This window comes from Larus michahellis, chromosome 3 (assembly GCF_964199755.1).
Source record: "Larus michahellis chromosome 3, bLarMic1.1, whole genome shotgun sequence".
In the NCBI taxonomy this organism is placed as follows: domain Eukaryota; kingdom Metazoa; phylum Chordata; class Aves; order Charadriiformes; family Laridae; genus Larus; species Larus michahellis.
This window is the reverse complement of record NC_133898.1, coordinates 50,340,664-50,355,249: the sequence shown is the minus strand read 5'-3', so window position 1 is coordinate 50,355,249 and position 14,586 is coordinate 50,340,664. Positions and strand designations below refer to the sequence as shown.

General features: G+C 42.8%; 2 protein-coding genes across 4 annotated transcripts in view; one reads left to right on the top strand and one right to left on the bottom strand.

Moving 5' to 3' along the window:
* The window catches only part of NTPCR (nucleoside-triphosphatase, cancer-related), a 30,816-nt gene that overhangs the window by 14,587 nt on the left and 1,643 nt on the right, over positions 1-14,586 (top strand). The window contains exons 6-10 of the transcript XR_012586148.1: positions 872-1,196; positions 8,143-8,248; positions 12,065-12,243; positions 12,814-13,045; positions 13,715-13,802. The gene's annotated coding sequence lies outside the window, so the exon portion shown is untranslated. The remainder of the gene's footprint in view (positions 1-871; positions 1,197-8,142; positions 8,249-12,064; positions 12,244-12,813; positions 13,046-13,714; positions 13,803-14,586) is intronic.
* PCNX2 (pecanex 2) overlaps positions 2,388-14,586 on the bottom strand; it is a 161,879-nt gene continuing 149,680 nt past the window's right edge. For 2 of the 3 annotated variants that reach the window (XM_074580109.1, XM_074580110.1), the window contains 5 exons: positions 13,391-13,621; positions 12,765-13,039; positions 11,770-11,954; positions 6,829-7,277; positions 2,388-4,779 (listed from right to left, as the gene is read on the bottom strand). In XM_074580109.1, the coding sequence (XP_074436210.1) occupies positions 4,606-4,779; positions 6,829-7,277; positions 11,770-11,954; positions 12,765-13,039; positions 13,391-13,621 (1,314 nt within the window). In that variant the 3' untranslated portion in view covers positions 2,388-4,605. The remainder of the gene's footprint in view (positions 4,780-6,828; positions 7,278-11,769; positions 11,955-12,764; positions 13,040-13,390; positions 13,622-14,586) is intronic. The other variant, XM_074580111.1, reaches the window with a different exon arrangement.

Sequence of the window (14,586 nt, the reverse complement as noted above, 5' to 3'; positions counted from 1 at the left end):
TTCTAAAATGAGCTGCACAAAATTCAGCTAATCTTTAACTTAAATTCCCCAGCAAGAGCAGAGCGGTCAGTTTGTAGGTTGGAGCCAAATGCAGATGACATTTCTTGCTTTATTCTAATAAATAGCTTTTAAAAAAAGCCGTGAATGACATCGCAGAGACTCCTAAGAACTTAATAGTTTCAGAATGTCATTCACAGATATTGAGAATATCTGGCCATCTTGTTGAGGGGAAAAAGACTCACGCTGGTAAGTCCTTTTTGTTAACATTTGTCTTAAATGCAACAAATGCCAAGATTTTCTGTCTCTGGGAATGAGGTGAGACTTTTCAGTGAGAAGTCCGGTTCCTACCAATAGAAGTTGGTTGTATGACACTTCAAAATGGAGAGAACAGCAGGACCTCCAGTATTTATATTTTGGGATGAACGGAAACAACCTTTGTACGTGGCACCCATCACTGTTTCCTACTCACTTGCTGTGGTGGGAAACAGCTGGGCTGAGGGCCAGACTGGGGGCTTGCCAGCGTACCTGGTGGATGTGAGCAGTTCAGCAGCCTGTGAGTGGCTTCGGTAAAATGTTACTAAGTCTTTTTACCAGATTTTTGGACCACGTTTCACCCTTAGGAGTGTAGCACCTGGCTTTTACTGCATGATGTAAACAAGAGCCTATTAGTGAAAGTTTAGGAAAACAATATGGGAGGGGGTTTAAGTATCCCACATTTAATGCAAGGGCTGAAGTACTGTGTTTATGCTTGTTTTACCATATACTCATTATGCTCCTTCCTGTAGCCTGCTGTACTATATGTGTTCCTCTCTGGTTGTGAGAGCCCCGCTGAGCCAGTGTGGATAAAATCACTCCTGATGTTTCTTTTCAGCAATGGTGATTATGATCTGGGGTTAAGCTGGTGGAGCAGATCCCTTCATCCCTTCTGACATCTATGTGAAAGAATGTTACGTACCAAATGCTCTTGTGGATTGAGCGCTTGATTTCCTCAAAGGATGTGTTCAGCCTGCTAGCGAGACAGGAATGTCACTGCTCTCAGGTTGTAGAAGCAAGAAGGTTCTGGGGTGGCTGAACGAGCATCGGGCAGGCTTCTGCCTTCAGCTCCTGCTGAGTAAGTGGCCTCTGCAGCTCTGGAAAAATCGAAGCACAGCACCTGAATCTTCAAAACTGACACCAAGTGGAACTGCATATAAAAGGTACGTATGTGTTGGTGGTGGCCATCCTTCCTGCATCACGGCTGTGGTAAGAGATCAGACATGTAATGTAGGCAAACTGTTCAGCCTGAGCAACTTCAGGGCCAAGTTTTAACAATGGCATTATGCACTGTGAAACCTATCATCAGTGCCATAGCTGCCTTACAGGCAGTGAAAGTTGGGTCTGCTTTTCATTCAGAGCCCAGCTAGTGGGGTTCCCAAGGTGTCACAGATAGATACCTCCATCTTGCATCTCTGAAGCACCTCACGTGTAAGGTTACGTATCGAGCTGATTAGGTCTTTCAGGAAAAAAAGTATGGCTAAAGTCTTTGTGTATCTGTAGGCACTGGTGCTGAGAGTAATATTCCTATGGACTTGGGTGCCTTTGGTGATATGCAGAGCTGTTCTGAGCAGCTTACTGCTGAAATTAGGCCTTGTGTAAAGGTTAGGTACCTATTTGCTAGCTTTGTGTGCATCAGAGCCTTAAATGTGTCTTCCGTCGCGTACAGAGTAATCGGATCTATCTCTACCTCATGCAACCATGGGGGAGAGGTCTAAGATGTATTTAATCAATACAAGCTCATATCTAGTTCCAGGTTTCATTTCTAACCATCGTGTCTGATTATTCTGTAGGATTGGCCCATATTTAAAAACACTGCACATAGCAGTAGCCTTATTAATAACAACAGCCTATCTGCAAAATTATGGAGAAATGTAACATGGGAGAGTTTGTGCTGTCATCTTTGATTTTTTGTCTTTATAAACGTGAATGGTCGCTCAAGTTTTTTCAGCCCACTATGCTGCAGTAACAACTTTAAGGCAAAATAAAAACTGTGTAAGATGTGGCTACGGAAAGGAACTAATTTTTGAATTGTACCTTGACTCCTGCTGTGGAGCGTGTGCCCTGTGCCTCAACAAAGGCGATAAGACATGCCTTTTCTGGCAGCCACCCTGTGCAGCAAAAGGCTGGCCTTCATGGCTTGCTGCTGCCCCAAAGAGTTATGCTCTGTGGGCTGGCAGCTTGAACTAAGTCAAGAACTGTGAGGCAGCTGCACTATCTCAGGGCGCGGTACCAGAGGCCATGGAGATGGTACAGTCTCTTCAAGAAGATGGGTGCTGGAGGAAGGTGGTGTTGTGGGGCCTTGGTGCACGCTAAGCAGATACAGAGGCTTACCACTGGAAGGATTTGTGCAGCTGTTTCCCAATCTGGTTTAATGCACTTGAATTGGATACATAGAATAATTTAGGTTGATTGGAACTACTGGAGTTACTTATTTTCGATGGAAATTAATGATGGAAATTAATTCAAACTTAAGTTAAAGATGTGAAAATTGGAGGCCTAAGCGAGGCTAACTGAATATGGGAAAGTCTTTAGTGCTTTCCACAGCCGCCTGTTTGCCCTGCCTCCACACAAAGCGGGGTTTAGGAAGACAAAGTAGTGATGGTTTATCTTAGTAGCCTGCCATGCAAAAGCCCCCAAGGCAGAAATGGGGGTGGTGGCTGTTAGTAAGAGCCCTCAACCTACCTGTGTGACCTCCATCCTTCATTTGTGAAGAAACACTTCGCGAGCAGGGTGGCGGGAGGAGGGATACAATCTGCCAGAAATGGTCAGAAGGGAGCAGCTGAATTCAATTTCCTCTTCCATATCACACCTGGATGCTGGAGGAGGCATTAGTAGGGCCTAAACTGCACTGGTGACCATGTGTCTCGGGGGGCTGTACGTGAATACGCTGCTTTTGCTGTTGTGAATGTGAGCAGGATTTTGCCTAGGTTGTGCTGAGCTTTCTAAGTAATCAATTAATCAAGATCTGAAGTAAAAGACAAACAATAGATTTCTCAATTTCATAAGGCAGAAAACAAGTGAAACCAGCTCAAAAGAAGAAAGAAAACCCAAAAACTGCTGCCACACAAAACATACTTGGATCATTTTATTTTCACTAGGTGTTATTTAGTTCTACTACTTATAGTCTTAAGTGTGGCACAGTAGGAAGCTCAGAATGCAACTGTGTATCGCCTAACAGTAATGAGACTTAGCTACAACATCTCTTGCTAAATCTTCCTTGTTAATTGGGACAAGACAGCCTGGCTGCACATCATTGTGTTGAGAATTAGAAACAATCTATGGTAGTTACAGTAAAGAGGAACAGCAAGACACTGATAGCTGCAATTTTTTTAATTAAAAAAAAAAAAAGAATGAGGAGAGCACGTGGGTACGTGTTTAGACGCTATAGTAGAGGATTTGTTGTAGCCTTTTGGCTTCCAAAGTAGTCATGCATTCCTGTAAATCAGTGTTTCTCAAACTTTGTGAAAGCGTGGCCTCCCTTTTTGCATAATCTGTCTTTATGCCACTATTAAATTGTCAGCAGCTCAGTTTCTCTAGGGGAGGGAAATCAGAAAGCTCTGTAATTACTGGCTACAAGTCTTTATGGACACTGAGCTGTGTCCAGCAATTAAAGGCATTTAGCTGTTCCCTTCCTAATACAAACACTTCCAGACAATAATTACAGCCTGCTTTGCACTTTCTTGTCCTTGAGGAGGATTCCCCTGGGCCCTTTTGCAACTCCCAAGGGGGCTGTTGGCTGGAATTTGAGAAACACTGCTGTAAACCAAACAGGAGCACAAGATAATACCTAAGAGCAGCTGTTTACGCAAAGCTGCTTTCTTTGCAAATAAGGTGCACCATATGCTTTGAAGGCTTTCCATGCACTGGATGCTTTCTTTTCTCACGCTTGACTTGTGTTAATCTGTGTAGCATGGCTCATTCGCACAGTATTTCAATATGGCTGCATGCAGTATATCAATCTGTGATGCTGTGTTGTTATTCAGAACTGCCACCTGCATAACATGTTAAAGAATAATAAAAAAGAGATCTGCTGTTGGAAAAAAAAATATCAGATTTAGCTCTAATGTTACAGTACCTGTTGTACTGTCCGTTTACGTATTCATTGCTTCTGTTCAAAGTTGCCTTTTACTGTATGTTATATATCGAACACCAATTAGTTTGCATGCAATCAGCTGTTTAGTTGTGGCAGGAAAGAGATGTCTTGTGTGCTTTTCATTGAGTTGTATTAATATTTCCCACTGTATTCATTCATGATTCCAACTGTTCCAAGGGAAGGAACATTAAACAACATTAAGGTTGTGTTCGTTGTTATAAGATTTACAAGAACCTGAGATGAGGTGGCACTGTGTGGTTTTTAGGACATCTTCCAACCCTACCCATGCCAAGGCCTTTAGCTGAAGAACATCTGCCCCATAGTGTTCTTGCGTAGAAGTTAGAAAAATAAACATTTGGAGGGTGCCTGTTACATTTGAAAGAACCTAAACACCTAAACCCATGTGCAGCTCCCTGACCTAACTCTGCCTTTATGTAATTCTAAGAAGCGTGTGGCCCTTGCACTAGGAATACTCTTTACTGCTCCTCAGACAGGCTTTGCTGAGAAGCGGTGTCTTCCAGCGCCATATCTTCTTGGCTGGCCCTCCTGCACTCCAGGTTCTGACTCATGAATATGGCATGGGCCGGACCTCCCTCTCGCCGCCGTCTAGGTTCTGTAGCATCGGTTGCTTCACAGGTCTCGGTGAGTTGCTGGAAAGAAAGAAAGAAAAAATTAACTAGTTTAGGAAATTTCTAAGTAAAACTTCAGCTATTTTTTGAAATGGCAGGCGAAAAAAGTTAAAAATTGATTTAGGAATATGTGAAACTGCATGGGATTCTTAACATGCATTATTCACAAGGGACTTCTGAAGAGGTACTTGTCACACTTTGTCTAACGCATAAATTTGGAAAGAAAAACAGACCAGGAGCTAGAGGTTTAGTACCACAGGTGTACATGTATAGAGAGCTGTAAAATAATTTGGATTGAAAAGGACTTCTGGAGGTCATCCAGCCCAAACCGCTGCTCCAAGCAGGGCTGACTTCTAAGAAGTTAATTGGGGTTGCTCTGGGGCTTGCTTTATACACCAAATTTTAAATCTAACTTACAAAAAAACCTTTTCATCAAAACTGGAATGCAATTATCAGTCTGAAAGCGTTATGCGCAGTGTCACCCCATTGTAGGGAGTCCATTAGTATAAAAGCTGTGCTGTGTTAACGTTTAAATAAAACACTTCCTCCTTACCACTTTCAAATAGGCACCTGGACTCCGAGCAGTTACTTTGGCCAGGACTCGCTTTGTCTAAATTTAAGCATGTAGTCTTAGCGTATTGTCTAGGCTGTCAAGAGTTGGCAGAGAGATACGAGTGTCCCAGGGGAAGCTGTAAGGATGAAGTGGATTGTCCTCTCCATGGAATACAGAGGCCATACTAACAATCTACTGAGACTTCATGCCCAAATTTTATATGGCTTAAAGTTAGACAAGGTGAATCCTACCATTAGTGCTCAGTATTGCAGACTGGCTGAGTTCTTGCAAATTAGGCTGTAAACTCTTGAGAGCTGGAATTATGCCTTGTCATCTGATATGTTCAGCTGTACACGTAGTGATATACTTAATGCTCATTAGAGTAATAAAGCAGGACTGGACCCTGCTTTCAGGGTAACGTTCAGTCAACTTCTGCTGAAGTTCATGGCAAAACTCCATGGAACTGTACCATACATGGTATTTTTGGGTTGAGAGCAAAACATACACGGGCTAAGGAGCTTTTTTGACTTGGGGTTTGGAGAATTCTTTGAAAATTAGGGAAGTTATACACAGTTCAGAATGAGAGTAGCAGGAAAGTGGTTTGGACTTTCATATCCACAATTTTCCCATTGCCAGTTTGGTTTCCATTTTGATAGGCCAAATGTGAAAGTCAGTCTTAATTATGTTGTCACTCAGCCTCGAGTTGCAGTCGCCCTTTATCTCCAATCCATCTTCTCACATTACTGCTCTGTAGTGCTGAGGTGAAAGTTTCAAAATTCAGGAAAGCAACTGATGGCAACCAAAGTTAAATAAATATACTTAGGTAGATAATAAAACAGTAACACTACTATGTGCATTGAATTTTCCAGGGAAGATGGAAATAGAACTGGGACCCTACTGGGGAGAGGGCTGGAAGTTCTTGGTAGTGTACTGTTTTTGCTGCTAGAAGATGCTGAATCACAGGGCATGCAGGTTTCCTTTAGGAAATACTTCCTACCGATTTCCTTTAACTAACTCTTTCAAGCAACAAGGTTTTTAGTTCCTGGATTGAATGGTCAGAGAGAGGGACAGAATTAGTGCACCGTTCGGTGGAAACCATTCCTCTTTGTACAAATAATTCAGTCCTACATAAGCAAGCAAGGAAGGAGCTATTTAGTCTGCTTATGATGGTACTTATCACCTGGGCTGCAGAAAATGGAGACCAAAGCCCGTGCTCTGAGTGAAAGGAAGAGGGATTTTGCCCCAGTTTGCAGCTTCAGGTGCGTGCTTAACAGCCAGCCGGTCAATTACTTACAAATACATCACTCTCATATACACACTAATATTAAACAGTCTCATTTTCATTGTGATGCAGCAAAATTCAAAGTGAATACCAAAATCCTGACACTGTTTTAGAAGACTCTTTTCTGACCAGTGAGAAGGAAGAAACCAAACGGTGGTGAGGACCGTTCAAGAAGCTGACAGGAGAGCCGTACAGTAGCTCACGCTCAGTGGTGCCATTCCGGCTTCAGCCTTACCCGAGCTGCTTGACTTGCTGCTCTCGCAGATGGGCCCATGGCAATATTCATACTGCTGGATGACTGGGTGTCACTGGTGTTACCTCCGTCTGCAGCCGAGAGCCCAGAAATCACCAAAGCACTTGAAAAACTTCTCTTGCCGAAGAGCAGGCTGAGAGTTGAGCTGGTGGAAGAGGCCAGACTCGACCTAAGCATGGCTGCAGCTCGGTCCTGCACAGTCAGCTGGCCAGCACCAGGAACAGCAGGGGACTGGGAAAACACAGACGTTGCCGAGTTGTGGAATGACAGCTGACTACTAGAAAGCCTTTGGGCAATTTCGTGGGCAGATGTAGATGTTTGGATGAAAGGCTGGCGGCTTTCTACAATTGGTCCCGAGTGACTTGAAGCAGGGGGCCTTTGGTTTAAAGCAGTGTGTGCCTGGATGGACTGACTCCTGGGTTTTCTCCTGCCTTTAAAAGAAAGATTAATATGCTTAAGTAAGTGGCATCCTGATGAACTCCATGCTATTGACAGTGTCCCATGTGTACGTATTACTATTGGCATATTACCACTGGTTTTATCAGCATAAGAATCCCAAGAATAACAGAAATAACAGATGGCTAAACCCATGAACCTTTCTGTGCCTTCCGCTACAAGGGTTCTGGCTTTTGGTCAGAATAGCTCCAGTGCTTCTGCACCAAGCCAAAAGAGAGGAAAATGAGAAGACACCCCAAGGAAAGTACTCTAATCGCAGGCTCACACCTATTCTGCCATGCACATTTTAACCCGCCCAGTGAACGGCTGAACATAGTGGTGTTGTATCTCCGCTCCCCTTGGACAACCACACTAAAGTAGGGGATGCTGAATATCCAACTTCAATGGCTTGGAATAATTCAATGCAAAAATAAACCCAAAAAACTGTGAGTTAAAACAATGGCACATTAAAAAGAATTATTCCTGCCTATGGGGAAAGAGAATTTGCGAATTCAGCCAAGTGGAAGAGTACAGTGTTCAAGCCACAAGACAGTTTTTAAGTTCCAAGAGTGGTATTTACAGGCTATCACAGCCTGAAAAGATGTGACCACCACAAGTTAGGGTAGTCTATTGGAGGCCTGAACGAGACCCACGTAAGGCTTTTGCCCCAATCTGTGAAGCATCTCGATGCAGCCACTGTTGGATACGGAGAGTAGATTAGATAAACTGTTCTATTCTGACATGCCTAGACAACTTGTATCTTCCTGTACATATACATCCCCATTTTTAACATTGATATCAATGCCTTATGTCATTCAAACAAATAATTCCTGTATTTCTCATGCTTGCACATTTAAATAGGCACAGAATGAAAAATAAATGAATTATTGGCCAGTGAACCCACCAGATACCTGCTTGCACCCAGGCACCCTGCGAATGGCATGCAGCGGGCTGGCATGAGCCACAGGTGAGTTTCGTGTTTCTGCAGACAGGCTCTAACCCAGGCTTACGCAGCAAATACCCAGTCGCAAAAGTGCCCGCTTGGCTTTTTGTGCTTTCCAGGAAACTCCAACCATTTAACACAAGCTGGCATTTTGGTTCCCTGGCTATAGCTGTAGGGTAGAGAGGTGATGCCAGAAAATCAACGCCATCAACGCAGAAACAAGTTTTGCTGGCAGGCATTTCCAGGTTGTTGGTAATTTGTTTTTTCTTTGGTTTTTCCCAATACCTGAACTACGGAGGGGAGGGAAGCACTGAAACTCCTCCAGATACTGAAATTTTGCAGGCATAAAGGAATATAAATCTCACACTGTTGTCTAGAAATGTGATTTTTCTGAATTCACAGGAGTTCCAGTAATGCAAAATTTTATAACTATTGACATTATATAGCTGAAACACACTGTTTTACATCTGTAGACCCGCTTTCCAGAGGCTGGTATCATTAGCCCCATTTGTTCAGATGCTGGAAGCAAAGCGAATTCAGGTAGCTTGGCACAGACTCAGATGACAGAGCTGGGCCACAACCTAACTGGAGCTGGTTTGGCAAGCACTGGACGCTTTCACACACGTCTTTATGTATCTTTACAATACTCCTACATTTACGCTACTTTTTACAATAAAATAAAAATAATTTTCCTAAGATGGCATGCAAAGCAGCATTCTCTGCAATAAGAGCCCCAAGATCTCTGCTTGAGAGCAATGGCTCCTGTGTGCCGCGTTGCCAGTGTCCTCTGCCCTGCAGCCGTGATCAATCGGGAGGGCACGTGCTGTGATGGGGGTCAGGCCTGGCTGCCACACGTCTGGCCTCCGCAGGGATTCAGGTTCTTCAGACTCCAGGGTTTTGTTCAAGTGCTTTGGTTTCCACATCTGATGGTTGTTTTAATAATGTTACCCTTTTTAAATAACAAGAACGGACTGGAATTAAGAACAGAGGGGCTGTGGTGTGTTAGTTTGTGCAGGGGCTAATCTGGCCAAACATCTGTTTGTGATTTAAACTGCCAAGCTGACCCCTGTCCAAAAGTATTCCATATTCATCCCAAAGGCAGTGGTTAGAGCATTGGACAGGAGACCACCCGCGTCTACACATAAATAACTCTGTTCCTGAAAACACTTAGGAAACAAAGGCTGTTCTATAAACTGCATCACGAAACAAGGACACTTTGGGGGAGAACCCCACACGTTTCCAATGCTCCCGATTTTGGTCACACTTTTATATAGGGCTTTCATTGCATTTTGCAGACTCAGTGGCACCAGGCTGCAAAATGAAATATGAAATATGAAAACATTAAATGCACTTGATTCATAGATTATGAGTCTAGAAGGGATTGCTGTGATCATCTAGTCTGCTGTGCTAAATAGCATGGGCCATAGAACTTCCTGGAATTAATTCCTGTGTGGTATTACTAATTACTATGATTATTTTCAAGAAATGCATCCAATATCTCCAGTCACGGAGAATCCATCTTAACTCTTAGTCACTTGTTTCACTGTTTATTTGCTCTCACTGTTCAAAATGTGCACTTGATTTCAAATCTGAATTTGTTTAGCTTTGTTATATCCACGTCTGCTCGAATCAGCTGTCTTTGGTCACCTTTTGTTGCCCAGGTAAGTACTTACAGACTAGGATCAAAGCATCTTTTACAATACAGATTGTTTGAAAGCTCTTAATCTTTCACTGCAGGATGTATTTCCCAGATCTTTGATCATTTTTTGGCTCTTCTTTGAACTCCTTGCAAATTAAAAATGTCCTTCTTAAATGAGGGCACTAGGACTGTGCGCGGTTGGCCAACAGTGTCCTGAACCAAAGTCAGATCAACGGACGTGCGTTACCCAGGTCACCCTCTTCATTCTGCTTTTTTAACAACAGGCATAGCGTAAGTTCTTTCCTGGTCCTCTGGCATTGCCTCAGTGTCCCGCTACTTACTTAAGATCAACCAGAGCTTGCTTTTTAACCAGCTCTCTTAAAAACCTTCTTGAATGAAAGTCATTTGGATTTGCTCAATTAAGCACATAGCTTTGATTGATAGCCACTCTCTCATGTTCTTTGTAGCTGTTAGGATGGAAGGAACTACTTCATGATCAGATCATAGAAACAGATCATCTGCATTCTTCCCAATACAAACCAGACATTTCTTTTCTCATTTCTACATTATTGGCAACTCTCCTTTTCTATATAGCGTCGGATTGGAGCCGCTGTTAGGATTTCTTTTGCTTCTAGTACTCTTTAAAAATAAACAGCCACAAACCCGCTTTTGTCGTTTTGTCCCTAATGATGGTAGCCAGAAATTTCTCCTTGTTTCATTCTCTTTCTCTTATCAGCAGTCTCTCAGGACTGAATCCTGATTTGCATTTGCTATTTTCCACTTCCTTGCATTTGTTGTGCATGTCTTCATTTTACCTCAAAGCCAGGTTGCTTTTCTTAACTAAGGGTGACCTTCTCTCTTGATTGTGGTTTTCTGGGCACCCAATACATTCTTTTAAACAACTCACAATTAACTTTCATTCTTGTATGGCATGCTCAGGATCATTATTTTACAATTAAGTTTGCCATTCTGATTACTGCAGTGTCAAGTTATGAGTATGCACATGGGGATTCTTCTAACGCTAGACTCAATTAAAAGCAGCAGTTATTTTATTCTTACAACATGGTTTATATTCAGGGCAAGAGTTTCTCCAGTCCTGTCCATTATCTGTAATGATAGGTCAAAATGATCTAATGGGAAACAAACAAGTCTCGTACCCCTCTAGTTCTCGCCTTTCATTTATACAGTAATACCACAGCGTGTTGAAAGGTTGAGTTAATTGTCTTTACATTGCAAGTCCTGATCCCACAGTGATAGGTCTCACAGTGACCCACTGCCAAACTTCCAACGTGAAGGCCAGTAGTCCTACCTTGTGAATATGTCTTGAAGTACTTTTGAATCCATAATTTAATACGAGAAGGGCTCAGCTATTATCTATCTGACAGAATGATTGGCAACATTAAATTTTCTCCTGGTAACTGCTGTACAGACATAAGAAGTTATTTCCTATTTGTTCTCCACATGCGCTGATGAACAGCCAAACCAACTCCTCAAATAAATTGTCATGGTCCTTCCAAAATAATTAAGATTTTTGCATAGCTTCACTTCTGCTGTTCCCAGACAACAATAAGCACAGGTTTAATAAGTACGAGCTCCCCGCATTGCACACGTAGACTCCCTCCCGTCTGCATTTCTCATTCTGGCATTGTTAGTGGCACTTCTAATCTAAAAGTTGCACGTAAAGGAGTTTGAGAGTGAAACCTTTGGTGAATCGCGTTTGTCTTACCCTCCTAGTAAATACCTGGAACAATATCAGGAAGCCATCTCCCACATGTGCTTGGTCATTAGGAAAGACAAAGCTTTCTAAAATTAGTTTTCCACTGGACATGAGCACGCCCCAAAAGCATCTGCCTACGCAGCCCCTCAGGAGAAGACTACAGAAAAGCCAAGTAAACTGTGCAAATACCTGTACGCTGGTGGACCTCTTGAGATGAAGCTTGCAACTGAGGGGTTCCATCTCTGGTGGGCTGCGAGCTACTGCACTGGCTTGAATTGCCCGTGGAATTGCTGTTAGACGAAGACCCCCCTCCACTATCCGCCTCTTCAACGTTACCTCTCTCGTGGTGAGCTGCATGGCAGTCCTTCCGCATTCTGTTTGCAGGAACACGCACATGGTCAGCCATTTATTAGGCACAAAAATCTGTGCCACCAATGTTAGGTGCCTTCAAAACGTGTAATTGTAGTCTTTCATACCTCCCTAGGTCTTTTGACATTTTATGAGATGACAAAGATGATGAAGCAGTAAGTGTACTTGGAACAAAATTATATACAACACAAACCAAGTCTTCCCTTGTCTGTGTTAAGTGGCTTTGGAGCCCTGCAAGACCTCAGGACTCTACCTAACCTTACAGTGATCTCTAAAGATCAACTTCTGCATGAGGTAACCAAGTAGCGAAGAAGGGGAATGGGCTGGAGGGAGTTTAGTGGGAATGGGCTGCATGGTGGGAAACTAGCATATTAAGCCGCAAGATTTAATCTTGGCATTTTAGCATAGGTCTGAGCGTGCAAGCTGGCTCTTCATGGTCCCCTGCCTCTCCTCAGCCACAGTGGTGATAGGGCAGGTGGAGGGAATGAGACAAGAGTGAGTTACTGCTGCATGAAAAGTGCGTGTAGGAATGAGAGATGGAATGGAATTCCCTAGAATAAGGGAAACATCTGTAGTGCTAAGTGATTTGGTAATGAATCTCGTTAAACATGTAGAAAGCTTTACTTAAAAGCCTTCAATGAGTTAACAAATTTGCTTTCTGCTGTATCTGTAAGGTTATTTTGCTATATTCTGAGTTATTTGCAATTAATTTTTTACTCATAGATAAGAGTATGGAATTAGTCTCTTTTAATAGAAAATACAGTGGAACCGAGACTGCGGGGTCTCTATCTGCATAGCCAAAATTTAACACCTACCTTAACCATTTGGATCTGAACCACTTTTTAATGTTGTCCAAACTGACAGGTCCCCCCCAAATGTTCCTCAGTTGGCTGTGTGTCCCAAGGTACGAGGTGGTTAAAGGGGAAACGTACATTGGATATCCCAGTGGCTGATCACACGAAGAATTAATTAAGTTCCGCAAGACCTGTTTATTGTTCTGGATGCTTCCTCTCTCCGGGTTACGATTGCGTAAGAAAATCAGTTCCTGCTGCTGCCCAGCCCAAAGCCCTCTGACGCACTCCTTGTTGACCTACAGGTAGGTTAAAAACACGTGGATCGTGTGAAAACGTTTGCTACTAAAGATGCAGAACTACACTAGCAAGGCAGAATGGCAGGAGCTGTGTGTGCGAGCACCTTATGTCTTTGCACCAACGGGTTTTATGAACTTTTGCAGCTACTCCCTAGTAAAGCCTGGAATGTTATTTCAGATACAGAAACATATGGGTCCAATATGGAAGTCAACTGAAGAGAGCTCTTCTACCCTCCAATCCCTACTCCAGTAACTACAACCAGCCTCTCCTTTTGTCCAGATTACTCAGAAATAATACTAGTTATCACAGCCCTAAATTACTGCAATATTAGAAAGATGGTATATATGTACCTTGATGACCTTGAAGCTCAAGTAGCTTTTGTGGAGCATGATAACTTTATATTCATCTGCTCCTTCATCTACCACGTGTCTCAGGGTTAGCAGCTCCTCTCTGTTGGAGAGCACAGCGCTGCGCCAGGCTGGGTCCCCTTCGTGACAAATCACAACCTTTTCTTCAAAAGACTGGATCGCTTCATACAAAACTGCTGGGTCTTCGTATTCATCTGGGCAGGTGAACTGGTCCTGGCAGTACAGGAAAAAGTATTGAAAAGGTCAGGTACATTTGTGAAAACACAAAAACTATTAACAATAAACAAAATCCTCTTTTTTGAACAGTTACCGGCTGGCCCCCCAAGTGACTTGCCATTTGATACAGCGTGTCTTTGGGGAAGCAGAACAATTCATTTAATGGTAATACAGAAAGGTATGATTTTTTTTTTATTGTAACCTATTCCGATCCCATGTCTCCACTGAACAAAGACACTCAGAGAATGCCAGCTTATCCACTTTCTTTTTCTAAAGTGGGAAACCATGGAAGGTGGAGCTTTTGGGTAAGCTGGAGGGAGATCAGAATCACTTGGGGGCATTCCACAGTTCTTGTGGAAATCCTTATTTTTATTCACAAAATCCCACCAACAAAAGCACAGACTGGGAATCCATCAGCAGATATCACAATATTGCGTTACTACTTTAGCTGTCACGCGGCAACACGGCCAGTGATAACATTCATAAAATGACTGTGTCAAATTCTCAGATACTAATTCACAGCAGTTCCACTTCAGTTACATTCAGAGCAATTATAAATATCATGCATGATAAAAGCTTATGATACTAAATCAGAGCAAGAACAAAATCAACTCCAAGCTATACACGGCTTGACCTGAAGAAATTGGACCAACTTCAATGGAGGAGTGCCAGATTTTTACAACCGAAAACAAAACGGGGTCAGAAACAGCCTGACATAATCAAACAAACAGCCGTGACACTAACCCTTCAAACCACTCTGTGTCTTTTAACGTACGGGTATTGCTATTTGTGAAAGGACTGATAAATTAACAACGAAATTAGTCTAATCAACATATTTCTTTTCAACCCAGAAGCCATCTTTCCAGTATCCACGCAAGTAAAACATTACAAGACTGTCACTTTTGTTTTGATGAAAAATGCAGGGTCAAGCTCTGCAATATGAATGGTTTCAAAAGGGCAGC